General features: G+C 42.5%; 5 protein-coding genes across 6 annotated transcripts; 3 read left to right on the top strand and 2 right to left on the bottom strand.

Moving 5' to 3' along the window:
* The first annotated feature begins 5,600 nt into the window (after positions 1–5,600).
* On the top strand, positions 5,601–9,782 carry Claspin (claspin). The gene is made up of 7 exons (XM_018007663.2): positions 5,601–6,523; positions 6,579–6,826; positions 6,881–7,480; positions 7,538–8,812; positions 8,874–9,135; positions 9,200–9,532; positions 9,596–9,782. Exons 1-7 carry the CDS (start codon positions 5,705–5,707, stop codon positions 9,713–9,715), a joined length of 3,657 nt encoding a protein of 1,218 aa, XP_017863152.2. The 5' UTR covers positions 5,601–5,704; the 3' UTR covers positions 9,716–9,782.
* Positions 9,783–9,979: 197 nt separating this feature from the next.
* LOC108613895 (THUMP domain-containing protein 1 homolog) lies at positions 9,980–12,468 on the bottom strand. Its single transcript, XM_018007669.2, has one exon. It carries the CDS (start codon positions 12,466–12,468, stop codon positions 11,572–11,574), a length of 897 nt encoding a protein of 298 aa, XP_017863158.1. The 3' UTR covers positions 9,980–11,571.
* Positions 10,141–12,134, top strand: PMP34 (Peroxisomal Membrane Protein 34). Of its 2 annotated transcripts, XR_016269891.1 has the most exons (4): positions 10,141–10,280; positions 10,361–10,421; positions 10,574–11,510; positions 11,563–12,134. XR_016269891.1 is itself a non-coding variant. In XM_018007668.2 (3 exons), exons 1-3 carry the CDS (start codon positions 10,209–10,211, stop codon positions 11,392–11,394), a joined length of 954 nt encoding a protein of 317 aa, XP_017863157.1. In that variant the 5' UTR covers positions 10,141–10,208; the 3' UTR covers positions 11,395–11,559. The 2 variants fall into 2 exon arrangements, 1 of the variants encoding a protein (XP_017863157.1); XM_018007668.2 differs by lacking the exon at positions 11,563–12,134 and having other exon boundaries at positions 10,574–11,559.
* A 48-nt stretch (positions 12,469–12,516) lies between the features above and the next one.
* Positions 12,517–14,118, top strand: JMJD5 (Jumonji domain containing 5). Its single transcript, XM_018007665.2, has 2 exons — positions 12,517–12,920; positions 12,979–14,118. The coding sequence occupies exons 1-2, from the start codon at positions 12,654–12,656 to the stop codon at positions 13,909–13,911; spliced, it is 1,200 nt and encodes a 399-aa protein (XP_017863154.1). The 5' UTR covers positions 12,517–12,653; the 3' UTR covers positions 13,912–14,118.
* A 17-nt stretch (positions 14,119–14,135) lies between these two features.
* LOC108613896 (B-cell receptor-associated protein 31) lies at positions 14,136–15,403 on the bottom strand. Its single transcript, XM_018007670.2, has 2 exons — positions 14,903–15,403; positions 14,136–14,513 (listed from the first exon to the last, which is right to left on the bottom strand). The coding sequence occupies exons 1-2, from the start codon at positions 15,401–15,403 to the stop codon at positions 14,319–14,321; spliced, it is 696 nt and encodes a 231-aa protein (XP_017863159.1). The 3' UTR covers positions 14,136–14,318.
* Between the last annotated feature and the right edge of the window lie 178 nt (positions 15,404–15,581).

Genomic DNA, 15,581 nt, shown 5'->3' with positions numbered 1-15,581 from the left:
TGGCCGGGCCGTGGCTGCCCAAGCGATGACAACATTTGAGAAGGCAAAGCCACAGAAGAAACCATGGGACACACCCGGCTAATCGAAAGAAATCGAAAGTTCCGGCTTGGTTACCATTTCATTGAAGGCACATGGGCACACGGCTTGTTGTTATAGTAACTGCTGTTGTTGTTGTTGTTGTCGTTGTTGTTGCTGTTGCTGCTTGGTAGTTGTCGCACGCCAGATCCGTAGTGAGTCACATGTCGAGAGCTTGATGACGCTCGTCCCGCTGCTGGCAGCGCGCCTACCTCTGCCTGCGCATTATTTGTTGAGCTAGTCTCAGCTTTTGTGCTCATCATCAAAACATTGAAAACGGAATTGCCAACGAAATTGGGTCAGGGACGTGCTCAGCATGCTAATCAAATTATGCTTGCCAAGCAGCAGCAGGCAAATGACGCACACAGCTTAATTCGAAATTGGGAAATGCGGGCACTTTTCTAGAGGGTGCCTGAAGGTTACCCAAAACTCCAATTCTGCAGGCATGTAATGTGTTGTAATTGAAGAATGGAACTTAACGTGGATCAAGGTTTGAATATAGAGGTAAGTCTTAGCATTAGTCTGAGCTTTACTTGTTAGAGCTGATATTGTTGTTGAGTAAAATCTCCTCTTATTACCGATCTTAAGCTTTTCTCAATCTGAATCGATACCTGACTAGCCAATCAAAACGCAGATAAAAAGTAAAATTTACTACATATTAATAAAATAATAATATATCGTATTGCATATGGGGACCCCACAAAAATCCAAAGTTTTCAACTTCGCCTCGCATATACATATGCACTAGAAAACTTGATATCTCTTTGATCTCCATCCAATGAACGCTTAATCACTACAATGTGATCTTCAGTCACTGTCTGCAGCACCTTTTGATAAATGATCAACGAATCGAGGTCCATTTTTCACACATTATTTTCATTCGGGGAAAATCGCTGCCAGGCAGCAACAGCAACAACAACAACAACTGTTGCAGCCGCAGCAGCATCAGAAATTTGTATCTCTCCTCAGATTCGTTCAGTTTCGGTTTCGGTTTCAGTTTCATTTTCAGTTTCAGTTTCAGTTTTTTGTTTGTTTCATTTTCGAACAAAAAACAAGTTATATGACAACGTTTTGCACAATTTGCTTGGCTTTTCTTTGTGGCCCGATGGCTGTATAACGGTGCCCGGCTCTTAAGCTCATATTGTTCATTAAACAACAGCACTTAAAATATAATGTGACTGATCCCCAAGGCAGGGCCAACTCGGCCAACACGGGAGCACTCGGCCAATCATTATGCAAGTCCAATCCGAGCTTCGGTCAACGCCATCGTTGGCACCCATGCTGGCTGCTGGCTGCTGGCTCTGCCTCTGACTCTGGCTGCTGTCTGCTGGGTCGCTTTACTCTCAGCTTCACTTTCCATTTCTTTTGTCAGCTGCAATAAACACATATATACATACATATACATATTTCTCTTTTTGCTGCTGTCGGCCCTTAATTGCAGTCTATCGCATATGCGAGCCAAAGTCATGTGATTATGCAGCCATATGCACAATGAACCTTGAATCAAGGCTGTTAGACCTCTGCCTATTGACTGAGACGGAGCAACTCGAGCAGTGGATAGTAATTATAAGAGCTAGCTATAGCTAGAGCTATATTTGATATAGATAAAAGAGAGTATCGAAGTATCATATAAATATCTATTTCAATATATCCATATAGCCTTTTTAGTCTTATGATTTTCCACACCTTTGCTGCTTTCTGCATCTTTTCAGCATCTCGCTGTTGCTTTAATCGATTTCTCGGACTTCAGATTTTTTATACCCTGAACCCATTGAAAATGGGAAATCAGGGTATAATGGTTTTGTGAAAAAGTATGTAACGGGCAGAAGGAGGCGTGGCAGACCCCACAAAGTATATATATTCTTGATCAGCGTGACGAGCTGAGTCGATATAGCCCTGTCCGTCCGTCCGTCCGTCCGTCCGTCCGTATGAGTGCGTCGATCTCAGAAGTTATAAGAGCTAGAGAGCTGAAATGCATGCATACTCGTGTGTACCATACGCAGTACGAGTTTGCTTTATTTTTTCGATAAATCGTCCGATAACTTTTTTATCGAGAATAATCGAAAAATTGATTTTGTTTTTTTAGCCTAATTTGAACATTTTTAAACCTGGAGTCTTCAAATTTGTGTTGTATATAAAGTTAATAGATACAAAGATTTTGTAATTTACAGATTTTGGATACCACGCCCCCTTCTCCCCCAATTTGTAAAAAACGCATTTCAAGTACTAGAGACTTGTGCTTTGGAATGTACACACATATTTACCATATGATTACACTCTGAAAGTTTCATTAAGATCATATGTTTACAAAAGAAATTATTCGACAAATAAATTCTCATAATATTGCCCACATTGCAGCGCAGCCCAAGCGCAGTCGCTGCTTACTGCGCAGTTAGCAGAGCGCAGGCTTATGCGTGCGTGTGGATGCATCTGTATGTATGTGTGCATAAAAGAAGTGCAGAATGATTAGAATATCACATTAGAGGGTTCAGGGTATCTCCTAGTCGAGCAGTCTCGACTAGAGCTTTCTTACTTGTTTTGTTTTATTTTTTCTTTCCTGCTTTTGGCTTTTGTTGCCCTTTTTTGCAATTTTTTTGTCTATTGCTGCATAAAAATGCGGCTTAATTATTGTCTTATGCATATGAAGGGGTGTGTATATATCATAAGTGTGTGTGGTCGTTGCCTGCGCCTGAGTCATGCGCCATATATCACTTTCACTTGCCATAGCAAAAATGACAGCAGCAACGGGCAAAAATCTCAATCAGGCAAGCAACCGAAAAAGCGAGGCAACCAAACCCTGCCCTGCCCTCTCTCTCTCTCTCTCTCTCTCTCTCTCTCTCTCTCTCTCTCTCTCTGCTTGGGCCCCCTTTATTCTCATTTCTCATTCACCGTAATCCTCTCTCTCTCTCTCCTTTTCTACTGTCAAAGTCCAATTCCGTGTTTAACTTATTTTATCCCTCATGTCGGCTCGCCGTGGTATTGCTCCCTCTCTTTCTTTACCTGTGCCCCTCCCCCACAATCACTCTCCATCTCTGTCCGACCTCGGCGCTGCTCTCTGCTGGCAGGAACTGTCCCAGGGGCCATTTGCATTTCATTGTGAAATATCCGCTTGCAGTCGACACTCCATAAAATGCCTTTAGACAACGCCTTGCAACTCTTTGTGGCAGCTGCACTCACACACACATACACTGACACAGCAAGTTGAGTTGTTGCAAGATCATCGAGTTGCATAAGCACTTAACTGTTGTTGCCAAAAAGAAAAAAAAAGTCGAATGAGTAGCAGAAGAAAAGAAAACATAATAGTTTTCTAAAGCCTTAAGAAAGCACGCTTTGTTTGCCTTTGCAATGATTTCCAATTGGAATTCGAAGTCACATTCGAGGTTCGAAGACAAATAGCCAATAAGTATTTATCTAACTCATTTTGAAAGACGGTTTATTTTGGCCTTCTTTTTGTGCTTTGTATCGTCGTGTATCTTTTGGTTTAGTCACAAGATTTTCACTTTCATTCGCTGACCAAATAGCCAAAGATATTGACAGATATCCGATGCATATATATGTGTATGTGTGTGTGTGTGTATATATGCAAATTAGTTGAACAACCGTAAGCAAAATCTTTTGCTACAGATATGAGAGAAAGATGGCCAATACGAGCAGCAGTTTCAGCCAAGAGGCAACCGCTAACAGCCAACTATCAACTACCAGCATACGCAGTTAACAGTTAAAAACTTTTTAACTTCTTCTCGATTTTTTTCTTTCTTTTTTTGCTTTTTTGGCAAATGAAAGAGAAATTGTTCGCCCGGCCGACGAGAAAAATAAATACAGATTTTATATGCTAATTGGTGCGCACACTTCGGACCAAGTCTGAAGCTCTTCAGCGATATGAGATGATAGATGAGCTTGGTGCGCCGTTGGGGGAGTTTGCAGCTGTTAGTGCTTATCAACGATAAAAACGGTATATGATACACTAAAAAAAAGATATCAAGTCTTAATGAGCTATTAAAACGTTCAGGCTGAATATGCGCTGTCTGCATGCATAAAAAGTAACTTTAAATTATTTTATAACATTTAATGAAGATCATAAGCACGAGTAACTGAAAGTCTTTATCGTATAGTTTTACTATATTTAGATATCTTTTTGATATATTTTTAAATTATAAATTTGAGTTTCAGTCAGTTATATGAATTCATATTATAATCGGGTATTCAATCAATGAAAGAGCACTTGTTATCCAGCTAACTGTAAATTGTTTTGATTTGGCTTAAACTAAGCTTTATTTATAGAAATCTATTATGAATTTATTTTCTAGTGAATAAATATGCATAAATATGGCAAACAAAATTCGCTTTCTATGATGGGCTTTTGGTGTAGGACTCGCTGGTAAAAATGTTGCGCAACCAAATCGAAGCATTTGGCGAAGCAATAATCATATATTATGTGGCACAGAATGGTGCTCACAAAGTGAAATGCTGAAATGCTGAACTATCGAATGGAATTTGACACCTAGGCAAAATAAGAAAGAAAAACAACGATTTGGTTGCGGTTAGTGGCTTTTGCTTTCGTTAAAAATTAAATATTAGACACGACTTGGCTCGGACTGCAGGTTTAATTAAATTTGTACGCCGTTTATGCCTAAAATGGATAAATATTGGGTTTACTGAATGCCATTAGGGCAGCGTACCGGGGTTACTTAATGACCCAAACAACAATTTTTAGCTGTAAACTGTGAAAGAGAAATGGGAAAAAAGAGATGCGGAGAAAGCAAAGCAAGACAAAATCAAACCAACTGCAACAATTCGCTAAATTTACAACAGCAGCAGCCAACAGAACAGGTGAAATATTTACAGGTGAGTCTCTCTGTCGGTGTCTGTGTGTGTGTCTGTGCTTGTGTGCGTTTTTGCTGATATGCAAATACGATTTGATTATCATCATGATTATTTTCGATTGTGTTGTTCGGCCTCATGTACTTAGTTGTTAATTGACGAAATGAAATTTGATTTGAAATTATTCGCGGTATTCGGGCTTGATGTGTACGCATTTCACAAAATGTTAATTAAAAATGTTAGCGAATTTTGAATCAATGATTGAAATTGTTTGTATTAAACGGTTTTCTAACCGGTTTCACTGAACGGTTTTCCAATGGGCATTCCGAATAATTAATAGTTTATCAAATATACGAACCATAAGCAAAAACCAGACTAGCTACCAACCAACCAAGAGATTGATTATCAGTAGAAAATGAAATATCCGTTGGCATCTGACTAATTAAGTTTTAATTAATATTATGAAAATGTTATTGAAAAATTTTTAAAATAAAATTTTAAGAAATGTATGTCTGCATCAAACGGAGCTTTAACCGATAATCAATGTATATTCGGAATGTTTCGCACGTTAGCAAAGACACAACCCAAAACCACTATCAATAATAAGCCTTGCTAAACACACTGATCCCATAAGTATGTGCTGCCACTCCGCTGTATTTTTAAATGGCGCTGCCAGACTCAAATGAAACAGCTGTTGCATTTCGCGCCAAATTGAGCTGCACTGCGCTTATATGTGTGCGTGTTCAACTGCGTTTTATTTGTGTTTAAAATTTTATTGAGAAGAAGAGAAATAAACTGACCCAGAAATATGAGCACAACAGTAGCAGAAACTGCAACAACAGCAGAAAATGCTGATAAAACAGACGATTCAATGGAAAAACTGCAAATCGACGAGGAAGACGAAAAGAATGTGTCTCTCGAAGATATATTAGGTGGCGAAGCACTGCAAATGTCGGACAGCGAAGATGATGAGACTTGTGCACCAGCAACTAAACAGGTATCCCCGAGAAATAGTGCTCATCGGCTACAGGACGAGGGTATGGAAAAGAATGCTGCAACAAAGCATAGAAAGAAAATAGCAATAATTGATTCAGAAAGTGAAGAGGAGCATGAGGAGGGGGCGAAGGAAGAAGAAGAGAACTTAATGACAAAACAAAAGTCGAGGAAAAAGATATCAGCAATAGTTGACTCTGACAGCGAAGAAGATCCAGTTGCGGCAGACAAGGATTCTGGGGCAACAGCAAGCACGGAAGAGGAGAAAACCAATGATGAGGAAGAAGACGAAGAACTAAAGTCTGAGCCTAAGCCTAAGAAGAAGATAAGTGCAATTATTGACACAGACAGCGAAGAGGATCAGCAGGAGGAGGAGGAGAGGAACGAACGCAGCAAGCAAAATAAAAAGAACAGAAAAACAGAGAAGAAAAGGAAACAGCGACTGGAAAGCGGCGATGAGTTGAGTGCTCTGTCGAGCGATGGCAACCAAAGTGAGAATGAAACAAGAAGTAAGCTTAAAGGCATTGTTGATTCAGAATCCGAATCGGAGCGCAGTAATAATGAGGAACCAATGGAACAAGAGGACGCAAGTGAAGCGTCTGCAAGCAAACAACACAAAGCCAAGCCTATGCGGGTAAGTAAACAAACCATTATGTAAGCAAGCTAATCCATATTTCACTTCATTACAGGCCTCAGCTAAGAAGGCTTTAGATGGGATGCAGGCCATACAAAGTGAGCAGCAAAGGCTGCACCGAGAGGCGCATATAAGTGTGCCCTACCATCAACCCAAGCCACGCACCCTGAAAGAGTTTCTCAGCAGACGCACCATCAACAAACCACTTGCAGTGGCTTTGGCCGGCGGAAGTCCCATGCCGAGCAAGGAACCCAGGAGATCATTGGCGCTCCGTATGAACGACGAGGAGCTGCAAGCATATGCGTAAGCTTAGTTAGCAATAGCTGATATATAAAATCTAAATGCATTTTTTTGCAGCAAACTAATGGAGGAACGCGCCAAGGAGGCAACCGAGTTCTTTAAATCAGAATCGGAGCACGAAGATGATGATGAAGATGGAGGCAAAGATGTAGATGCAAATGCAGATGTAGATGAACCAATGGACATAATTGATAAACCGGATCAAGTCGATATTGAGATAGGTGACCAACTGGAGGAGAAGACAGTTGAAGTGGAGGATCATGTAGCTCTTCCAGAAATTGAGCCAGTAGTTGAGAATATTGCAGCAGTCACTGAGGCTGAAACACTAGAAGATAATCAAGTTGTGCCTGAAATGGTTTCACCTACTAAAACAAGACTGGTAACGGAGGTTGTGGAGTTGCCCAAGTTGGATTTAAGCAATTTGGACATTACGCCGCCTTCGAAGCCCTCTACGCCACGCATAAGTGAAGTCATACGACGAATAAAAAATGAGAAAAGCAGCGATATTAGCCCTTCCTTAAAGGGCGATGCCAACATGGTCATTGATCTGGAAACGGGCGACATGTTTGCCAAGAAGCCAACGGGAGTAGATGATTTGCTGCAGCGCCTAATGAAAACACGGGAGGCCAAGAAGCACAAGACTACGGAGACAGTTAAGTGAGTAAAGAAACAGATTAATCAGCTTCTATGTTTAATATTCAAATCTTTATGCAGCATTTTATCCGCTGCACATGGTAAGCTGGAGTTATCGAAGGTGAGCATACATCTGCATGAAGAGGAGCCAGTCAACAAGGAGCAGAAGCCAGGCGCAGCCTACCTTAAGATGCAGGATCATCTCAAGACATTGATAACCAATAAACGAATGGAAGAGCTACGCAAGAAGCAAGCTGAGGAAATGGAAAATTCAATTGATGAAGCTGATGAGGATGAGGACATGGATGTAGATGAGGCTGAAGAATATGAACCAGACGCAAAGCCCAACAAAAGTGAACTGATTATTAATGATGATGAGGAAATTGTTGAAGCAGATAATGCAGAAGACGTTGAAGATGGAGAGGACGAAGATGTGGAAGTTGACGCTGGTGAAGCAGAAGCAGAAGCAGACTTGGAAGCAGATTCGGGAACAGAGGCACCAGAGCAAGAGGAAACTAGCAGCAGCGACAGCGAACCAGAAGAAGAGACTCAAACGAGCAAGCGAAAAAATCGTATTATACGCGCATTCGAGGACGACAACTCCGATGAGGATGATGTGGATTTGCTGCAGACGCCCAAGCCAAGCAATGTGCCGCCTGTGGCTGCCGACGAACTACAGTTATCTGCCCACAAGCTGTTCGACACGGAAATTCAACGTTCGGCTAGCGACGAAGAGAACGAACTACTAGGGCTGTGCTCTGGAAGATTCACGCAATCGGAAATCTCATCGGCAGCACCGACGGTCGGAGCACTCATTAGTCAAATTCCCGTAACACAAACACCAGCAAACACACAGCCCGAAGAATTGGAGGCGCTATGCTCAGGCACTTTTGAAACTCAGCCGGCACCAGAGAGCAATAAAATACTCTCCAGCGATGAAGAGGCAAAGCAACCATTGGAAACTGATAAACCGCGACAGAAAAAATTGACCAAGAGGAGGCAAAAGAAGAAGGCAAAATTGGGATTCTCTGATGACGAAGAAAGCGATGATGATTCAGATAATAATGTGGAAGAGGAACCGGATCAAGAAGAGTGCGAGGTAGAAGAGTCAGAAGAAGTACCGGAGACATTCGTCGACTATGACTCCGAAGAGAATGAAATCGTGGTCGAAATGACAAAGAAAGATCGGAAATTACGCGCATCGAACTTTGTGGAGAATGAAGCTGAATTATCTGAGTCAGAATGGGGCTCGGCTGATGAGGATGAAAAGAATATGGACTGTTATGACATAGAGCTTGGTGACGAGGATCAGTTTGATAGGGAAAAACTCCGCAACGAACTGGGACAGATTCACGCGTGAGTAAATAATGGATATATTTAGAAATTCACTTTAAGATGTCTTCTCCATTTCCCTCAGACGCAAAATGCTTGATCAGGACATAAGAGAGGTGCGCAAGATAAAGGAAATGCTCTTTGAGGATGAGGAGGGTGCAGTGCGTCAGCGGCAGTTCCGTTGGAAGAACGCAGATAACGGCCTTGGCTTTAGCTTGGATGATCCCCGCAACCAAAACGGCGATGCTGAAGCCAACGAAGGCAGCGGGGATGAAGAGAACGAACATTTGTGGCGCAAGATTCGCTACGAGAGAGAGCAGCTCTTACTTGAGAAGGGACTTAAAGAGGTAATTAAGTTAAGTTACTAAGTTGCCGACTGCAATCACCTGATTTATCCAACTATAATCATAGGCAACAGTAGGCAGCGGGTCACCCCTCTCACCGGCTGTGACTAACAGCAACACAACTATACGAAAGCTAACCATAATCACAGCTAAGAAAACCACAGTGGAGGCAAAAAAGAGCTCGCCATTCTTGATCTCAAAGACCTCCCAGCAGCAGCAGCAACAGCAGCGAGCGGTGCGTGGTTCCTTTCTGGTGCGGGACAAAGAGACACTCAGCAAGCTAGCTGGCTTGACCAAAGGCTCAGCTGGTGATCTGGATGGAGCAGCTGGCACTGTTTCCGTCAAGTCAGCCAAAGCTAAAAACTTTGTGTTTGCCACGCTAACTGAGGAGGAGCATGAGGTTAGTGACAGACGACATGACTCCCAACTATTCTGAACTTACTATTTCCTTATTCCTTTGCAGAATCAAAAGCGAAAGGCGGCCGATTTGCTAAACAGCAGCAGTGAGACGGGCATTAATTTTATGAAAAAGCCGAGACTGGAGCCTCGCCGGGAGAAGTGCCTTATCGATCAGCTGCTTTAAGTTTTAGTTAGCTTTTAATTAGCTCTAATTATTAAAAAATACAAATTAAAGAAAACATATTTTTAAATATTGAGTGCTGGCCGCCCTTTCCGATTTGCAACACTGATTCACTGCAGCACAACCCCTGCAGTCGCTTTTCAACACTTCACAGCTCTCCCAGAAAAAAAAAAAAAAAAAACATAAATAAAAAAAACAGCAAAATATTGGGACAAACGTTCGCGTTTGTTTAATGCAAATATCATCCACAGTATTGAATGGAGTACAAATACAATTAACGACGAACGAAACGAATGACAAATCAACGCGCTGGCGCGGTAATCTAATCTGGCTTCTAGCGTTTGTGAAGTATACGTCGTTTTGAATATACGTTTAGACCGGCGTGCGAGACAGTGAAATCAATCAGTCAGTCGGCAGCTGTCCGGAGACGCCGTTGAATGTGCACTAATTAGAGCATTAATTAAATAAAAAGCAAAAGTCAGTATACAACAACAATATGGTGGCCCAATCGAAAATAAGCCAGGTGTTCAGCTATCAGAACTGGGTGCATGCCGTCTCGGGCGCAGCCGTAAGTGATTTTCCCTAAAATGAATGGGATGAAAGTTCAATTTCTTGAATGTTCAATATCCAAATATATTATTTACACAGGGCGGCTGCATAGCAATGAGCACCTTTTATCCACTGGACACCGTGCGCTCGCGCCTTCAATGTAAGTGCTTGACTAATCAAAAATTTCGGTTGATAAGCAAATTGTGATTGGACGATTGGACTCGAGGGAATACACTTTAATTTGATATATATAGTTTGATAATGCACACTAATCCATCGATTGGTTTCTCTACTCTTCACATCTATTTTCAGTGGAGGAGAGCGGCGAAGTGCGCAGCACAAAGCGTGTTATCAAAGAGATAGTCTTGAATGAAGGATTCCAGTCGCTGTATCGTGGACTTGGGCCAGTTCTGCAAAGCTTGTGCATTTCGAATTTTGTCTATTTCTATACATTCCATGCCCTCAAGCTGGTCACCTCAAATGGGGCGCGTGGACAGCAGAGCGCCTTGAAGGATCTCTTGCTGGGCAGCATTGCGGGCGTCATAAATGTGTTCACAACGACCCCGTTCTGGGTAGTGAATACGCGTTTACGCATGCGCAACGTGGCCGGCACTTCCGACGAGGTGAATAAGCACTATACAAATCTGCTCCAAGGCCTCAAATACGTGGCCAAAACGGAGGGACTGTCCGGCCTCTGGTCGGGCACCATACCCTCCCTCATGCTAGTCTCCAATCCCGCGCTACAGTTCATGATGTACGAGCTGCTCAAACGGAACCTGATGATATTCACGGGCGGCGAAATGGGCAGCCTGAGCTTTTTTGTAATTGGCGCCATTGCAAAGGCATTTGCCACCGTGCTCACCTACCCACTGCAGTTGGTGCAGACTAAGCAACGTCATCGCACCAATGATACGACCAACACCCCCTCCACATCCGAGCAGGCAGGCAAGCAGCAAAAGACGCCATCGATGCTGGAGATTATGGTCAGCATACTGCAGCATCAAGGCATTGGCGGTCTCTTCCGTGGCCTGGAAGCGAAGATTCTGCAAACGGTGCTAACAGCGGCGCTGATGTTTATGGCCTATGAGAAGATCGCTGGAATAGTTAAGCTGCTGTTGAAACGATCCGCCTAAGAAGTTTCTAGTCTATGCGTAATTTAACTACAAATACTTTAAATGTAAGCTAAGTGGACACGATGGGATATGGATACTGAAAGCACACATGTACACTCCAAAGTTAGCCGATAAGGGTGAATGTTTATGTAACTGGAATACATAAACAGAGTTTAACAAAATTAATAGTAAATTTTATTAGTTCTCAACAGCGGCCACAGTATTCTCAATGGATTTCGTAGTACTCTCCGTCTCCTGCTCAGCAGTTTCAGTTGCCTTGGAATCGCCGACGTCATTTGTCTTCTGCCCATTGACATTTGCCAGCTCGGCTAAATTATATTTCTTAAATTCTAAATAGTTGTCCACGACGCTCAACAGGCACCAGCCTCTCAGCACCTCGACAATGATTGACTTTTTGGCATTATGCAAATCAACTTTGTTGCCTACGTTCTTCGAGTTGACCAAGTCGGCTAGTTCCTTGATTATGGTATCACGTTTGATTTGCTGATTGTAGCGATGATTGAATATGATGCCATATGTGGTTGCCTCCTTGAGAAAGTGCTTGTCGAAGAGTGCTCCAGCTGCGTTGATAATATCTGGCATATTGGCGCGACAGACGGATTCGATAGGCACCAGACGCAGCACAAAGCGAGACATGGCTTTACCCGTAGCTTTAATGTCGTTGACTATGTGCTTGCCAAGTGCCACTGGATCATCCAGCTGAGTGCGTATAAATAAACAGTTTGTAGTGCCCGTGTCCACGTTTTGGAAGCGTTGTTTTCTTTGCGCAATCATCTCACGGCATTTGGCTACAGCTGCGTCCAAATCGTCGCTGTCGGACTCTCCTCCTGCTTCTGTGCTTGCCGCCTGTTTGCTTTCATCTGGTTGCATCTCCGGGCCGTACAGTTCATCAGCATAATGGTTAAGCAAATTGTAGCATTCGCGCACACATGCCTTTTCGTTCATGTTGCAAGTGACAAGAAACCCACGTTGTCCTGGCTGTAACACTTGTTTCTTGCTTTGCTGAAAATACTTCTTTTTGCCATGCTTGAATTTATTATTAACCATTTTTGATTTCTTTATAGCCGGTTCCATGTCACGTTCAACGAGTATTTGTAGACGGCGCGCAGTGCTACCATACTTACAATATTCCAATACTAGCTATAAAAATACCATCTTAATACTGCAAAGTGCAGTATTTATTGTACAGCACTAGGCGATCAGCTGCTTTGAAACCATTTTAAGCTTGGTATACCGGCTTTATTCGTTTTCATCAAGCAATGGTCGATTCAATTGAGCAGATTTTTAAATTACTTCCTCGCTTTGGGGACATAGAAGAGCTGCTTCAAAATGAAGCTGAAGCGAGATACATACTTAAGCGAGCAGCAGATTACTTTGAAAACTCTCATTTAAATGGGGAAGAGGAGGAAATTTCATATTTGGTACGGGGACTAGTGGACAAAACCTGGGAACGCATTCATAGTGGACATTTTAGTAGCGTGTCGGTGACCATAAGGAAAATCTATGCACTGGCTTGCTACTTTAAGGTGATTTAGCTTATGCTACAAATCAATATACCTTATTAATATTTATTTCTTTAAGTAGATTTTCTTTCTGCTATTGGAAGACACAAGCTTGGAGCAGATCGAACAATGTGGCTCTGTTTTGGACGAAGCTCAACTGTTGGGCTGCACAGATAAGCTGTATGAAAAAGCCAATGAATTGAAGGAGGCGCTGATGATGTACTTGGACAAGGATGCTATAAAATTTACTAGGGACCCGCTGCCCATTTTAGCACCAATCGAACGACGCATAGCTGACTGTGATATACCCCAACTGGATGCACCTAGTATCACGGAATTCCGCACGAAATGCTATGAGAAATTGCAGCCGACGCTGCTGCTTAACACGATCAATCATTGGCCAGCGTTGAATAAATGGCGCGATTTGAATTATTTACTAAAAGTAGCTGGCAATCGCACCGTACCAATTGAAATTGGTTCCAATTACGCCAGCGATGAGTGGTCCCAACAGCTGGTTAAGCTTCGTGACTTTCTCTACAGGCAGTTTGGTCAGGGTAACGGAGATCAGGAGATTGAGTATCTAGCGCAGCATGAGCTGTTCGCGCAAATCCCAGCACTGAAGGCGGACATCTGTGTGCCGGACTACTGCACTGTTACGGCGAGTAATGAAGCAGATGTGGATATTAAAGCCTGGCTAGGACCACGTCACACCATCTCACCGATGCACTACGATCCCAAGCATAACTTGCTCTGCCAAGTATTCGGTAGTAAAAGTATTATATTGGCTTCTTGTGCAGACACCGAGAATCTCTACCCACACGAAAGCGAGTTCTTGAACAACACCTCTCAAATTGATGCTGCCGAACCGGACTTTGAGCGATTTCCATTACTGAAGGGGGTACGATTTTATAAGCTGTTGCTACAACCTGGCGATTGCTTGTATTTGCCTCCCAAGTGGTGGCATTATGTGCGCTCCGAAACAGCCAGTTTCTCCGTTAGTTTCTGGTGGGAGTAGCTAAACGAATTTGTTCAAAGTGCGTCATAGATGATGTCATTATTTATACGTGGTCTGTGGAACATGAATCACAAATAGTTTGCTTTGTGAGTATTCATAAGATTATTTATTGAAAAATCCAATGAACCTTTGGATGCGACAAACAAAGTATTAAGTTTACTAATGAATATAGAGATTAAAAATACAGTTTGAAAACTTGAGAGATAATTGATAACAGTGAAACATGTGTATTAAGAGCTAAGCTTTTATTTCGTTTTGTTTGTTTTTGTGTTTTTGGTTATGTTATCGATTTATAATCTTCTATAATCTTGCTGTATTTCCAGTTGATGCCTTCGCCCCACCGCCATGTTATAAGTCTTATCATTCCTTAAATGTTTATTTAGCGCTCGACATCAAGAGCGTCTAGCTTAGTCATCCTTAATGGATGCACCTTTAGCTCCGCCACCAATGGTTATTTGTTTCTGCAACTTGCTGTACTCCTCGGTGAGGCGATCATATTCACGGTTCAAGCTCTCTGCTTGGGACTTGACGGCTTCCTTATCCTTCTTTTCGCGGTTCAATTCTGAGGTCAGCTCCTGAACGCGTTCCTTCAGCTTGTTGAGCTGCAAAACGAGTATCATCTATGTTTGAATACTTATCCAAGGAGAGGCTAGGTCTTTTTTGTATGTATGTGTGTGTGGACGGGGGATATTTGGGGAATGTCGTTTCGAAAACTTAGTATAATCTGGCGCTGAGTCCTTGCACACGTTTCCTCAGGCGTGACAACTGTTTAAAGAGTTTACGAAGAGTTTATACTTTCATTTTGTCTCTTAATGCTCGCCCAACACTTTCCATGCGGGTATATTAAGAAGAAATTGCCTTGAATATACAGCTGCTAGTAGCAAACGGTCAAAGTGTTAGGTTGGGGGCAAAGCTCTTTAAACATGCCTGGCCTGGACGATGTACAAAAACTCCAAATGCCAACTATATAAATTTCTATGAGCTGACTTACCTCATTCAGGGTTGAGTCCTCGGTAGCTTCCTTTGCCTTGTCGGTCTTCTCTGTCATCAGAGAGCGAGCAGCGGCTGTAGCGCTCTGGGCCTGTTTCATGGAAGCTTCGCTCTGCGCAAGCAAATTGGCCTGTGCCGAAATCAGTTGGACCAGTTTCCGTATGACCAGAACAAGGAAAATGGCAAAACCGGAAATGTAAAAGTTACGCTGGGCCCGGAATAATCTCATGCTGTGCTGCATTTCTACGTTAAGATGGACCTCGCCGCTGTTGTCAATGTTGGAATATTTTCGCATTTCGCGTATAGCTTCCAGAAGGAACAGCACCAACACACCCATTATTAGGAAAAAGTAGAGATGTGCCTGTTGGGCCAACATGGCTAGAAATTTGGATTTGAAGAAACGATTCCATTTGTACGGGCTGATTCCGGGCAAAACCAACAGCAAAACCACTGCGATTTCTGTATACAGAAAACCGGCGATCAAAGTCCACACCAAACTCATTTTTGCTACTTTTCCAATAAAAATGTGAAAAGTTTGCTAGATTTTATTTTACGTGTGCGCTGTGCTTCTGTTCGCCTCTGCAAAGATTTAAGAATATTACTTTTCTAATTAGTACGAAACACAAACTGTGTGTTATTTTATGGAGCTATTTATAAACACGTACCGTGAATTGGCTTAC

This window comes from Drosophila arizonae, chromosome 4 (genome assembly GCF_054131065.1).
Source record: "Drosophila arizonae isolate 15081-1271.41 chromosome 4, UAZ_ARI_1.0, whole genome shotgun sequence".
Lineage (NCBI taxonomy): Eukaryota > Metazoa > Arthropoda > Insecta > Diptera > Drosophilidae > Drosophila > Drosophila arizonae.
This window is presented reverse-complemented; position numbering and strand designations above follow the sequence as displayed.

Bases quoted from the DNA above. Each gene is read 5' to 3' on its own strand.
- Claspin (XM_018007663.2), top strand. From the start codon at position 5,705: ATGAGCACAACAGTAGCAGAAACTGCAACAACAGCAGAAAATGCTGAT. The intron at 6,524-6,578 runs GTAAGTAAACAA...ACTTCATTACAG, and splicing joins ACAAAGCCAAGCCTATGCGG to GCCTCAGCTAAGAAGGCTTT. The intron at 8,813-8,873 runs GTGAGTAAATAA...CATTTCCCTCAG, and splicing joins GAACTGGGACAGATTCACGC to ACGCAAAATGCTTGATCAGG.
- PMP34 (XM_018007668.2), top strand. From the start codon at position 10,209: ATGGTGGCCCAATCGAAAATAAGCCAGGTGTTCAGCTATCAGAACTGG. The intron at 10,281-10,360 runs GTAAGTGATTTT...TTATTTACACAG, and splicing joins ATGCCGTCTCGGGCGCAGCC to GGCGGCTGCATAGCAATGAG. The intron at 10,422-10,573 runs GTAAGTGCTTGA...ATCTATTTTCAG, and splicing joins CGTGCGCTCGCGCCTTCAAT to TGGAGGAGAGCGGCGAAGTG.
- LOC108613895 (XM_018007669.2), bottom strand. From the start codon at position 12,468: ATGGAACCGGCTATAAAGAAATCAAAAATGGTTAATAATAAATTCAAG.
- JMJD5 (XM_018007665.2), top strand. From the start codon at position 12,654: ATGGTCGATTCAATTGAGCAGATTTTTAAATTACTTCCTCGCTTTGGG. The intron at 12,921-12,978 runs GTGATTTAGCTT...TTCTTTAAGTAG, and splicing joins CACTGGCTTGCTACTTTAAG to ATTTTCTTTCTGCTATTGGA.
- LOC108613896 (XM_018007670.2), bottom strand. From the start codon at position 15,403: ATGAGTTTGGTGTGGACTTTGATCGCCGGTTTTCTGTATACAGAAATC. The intron at 14,514-14,902 runs GTAAGTCAGCTC...CTCGTTTTGCAG, and splicing joins AGGACTCAACCCTGAATGAG to CTCAACAAGCTGAAGGAACG.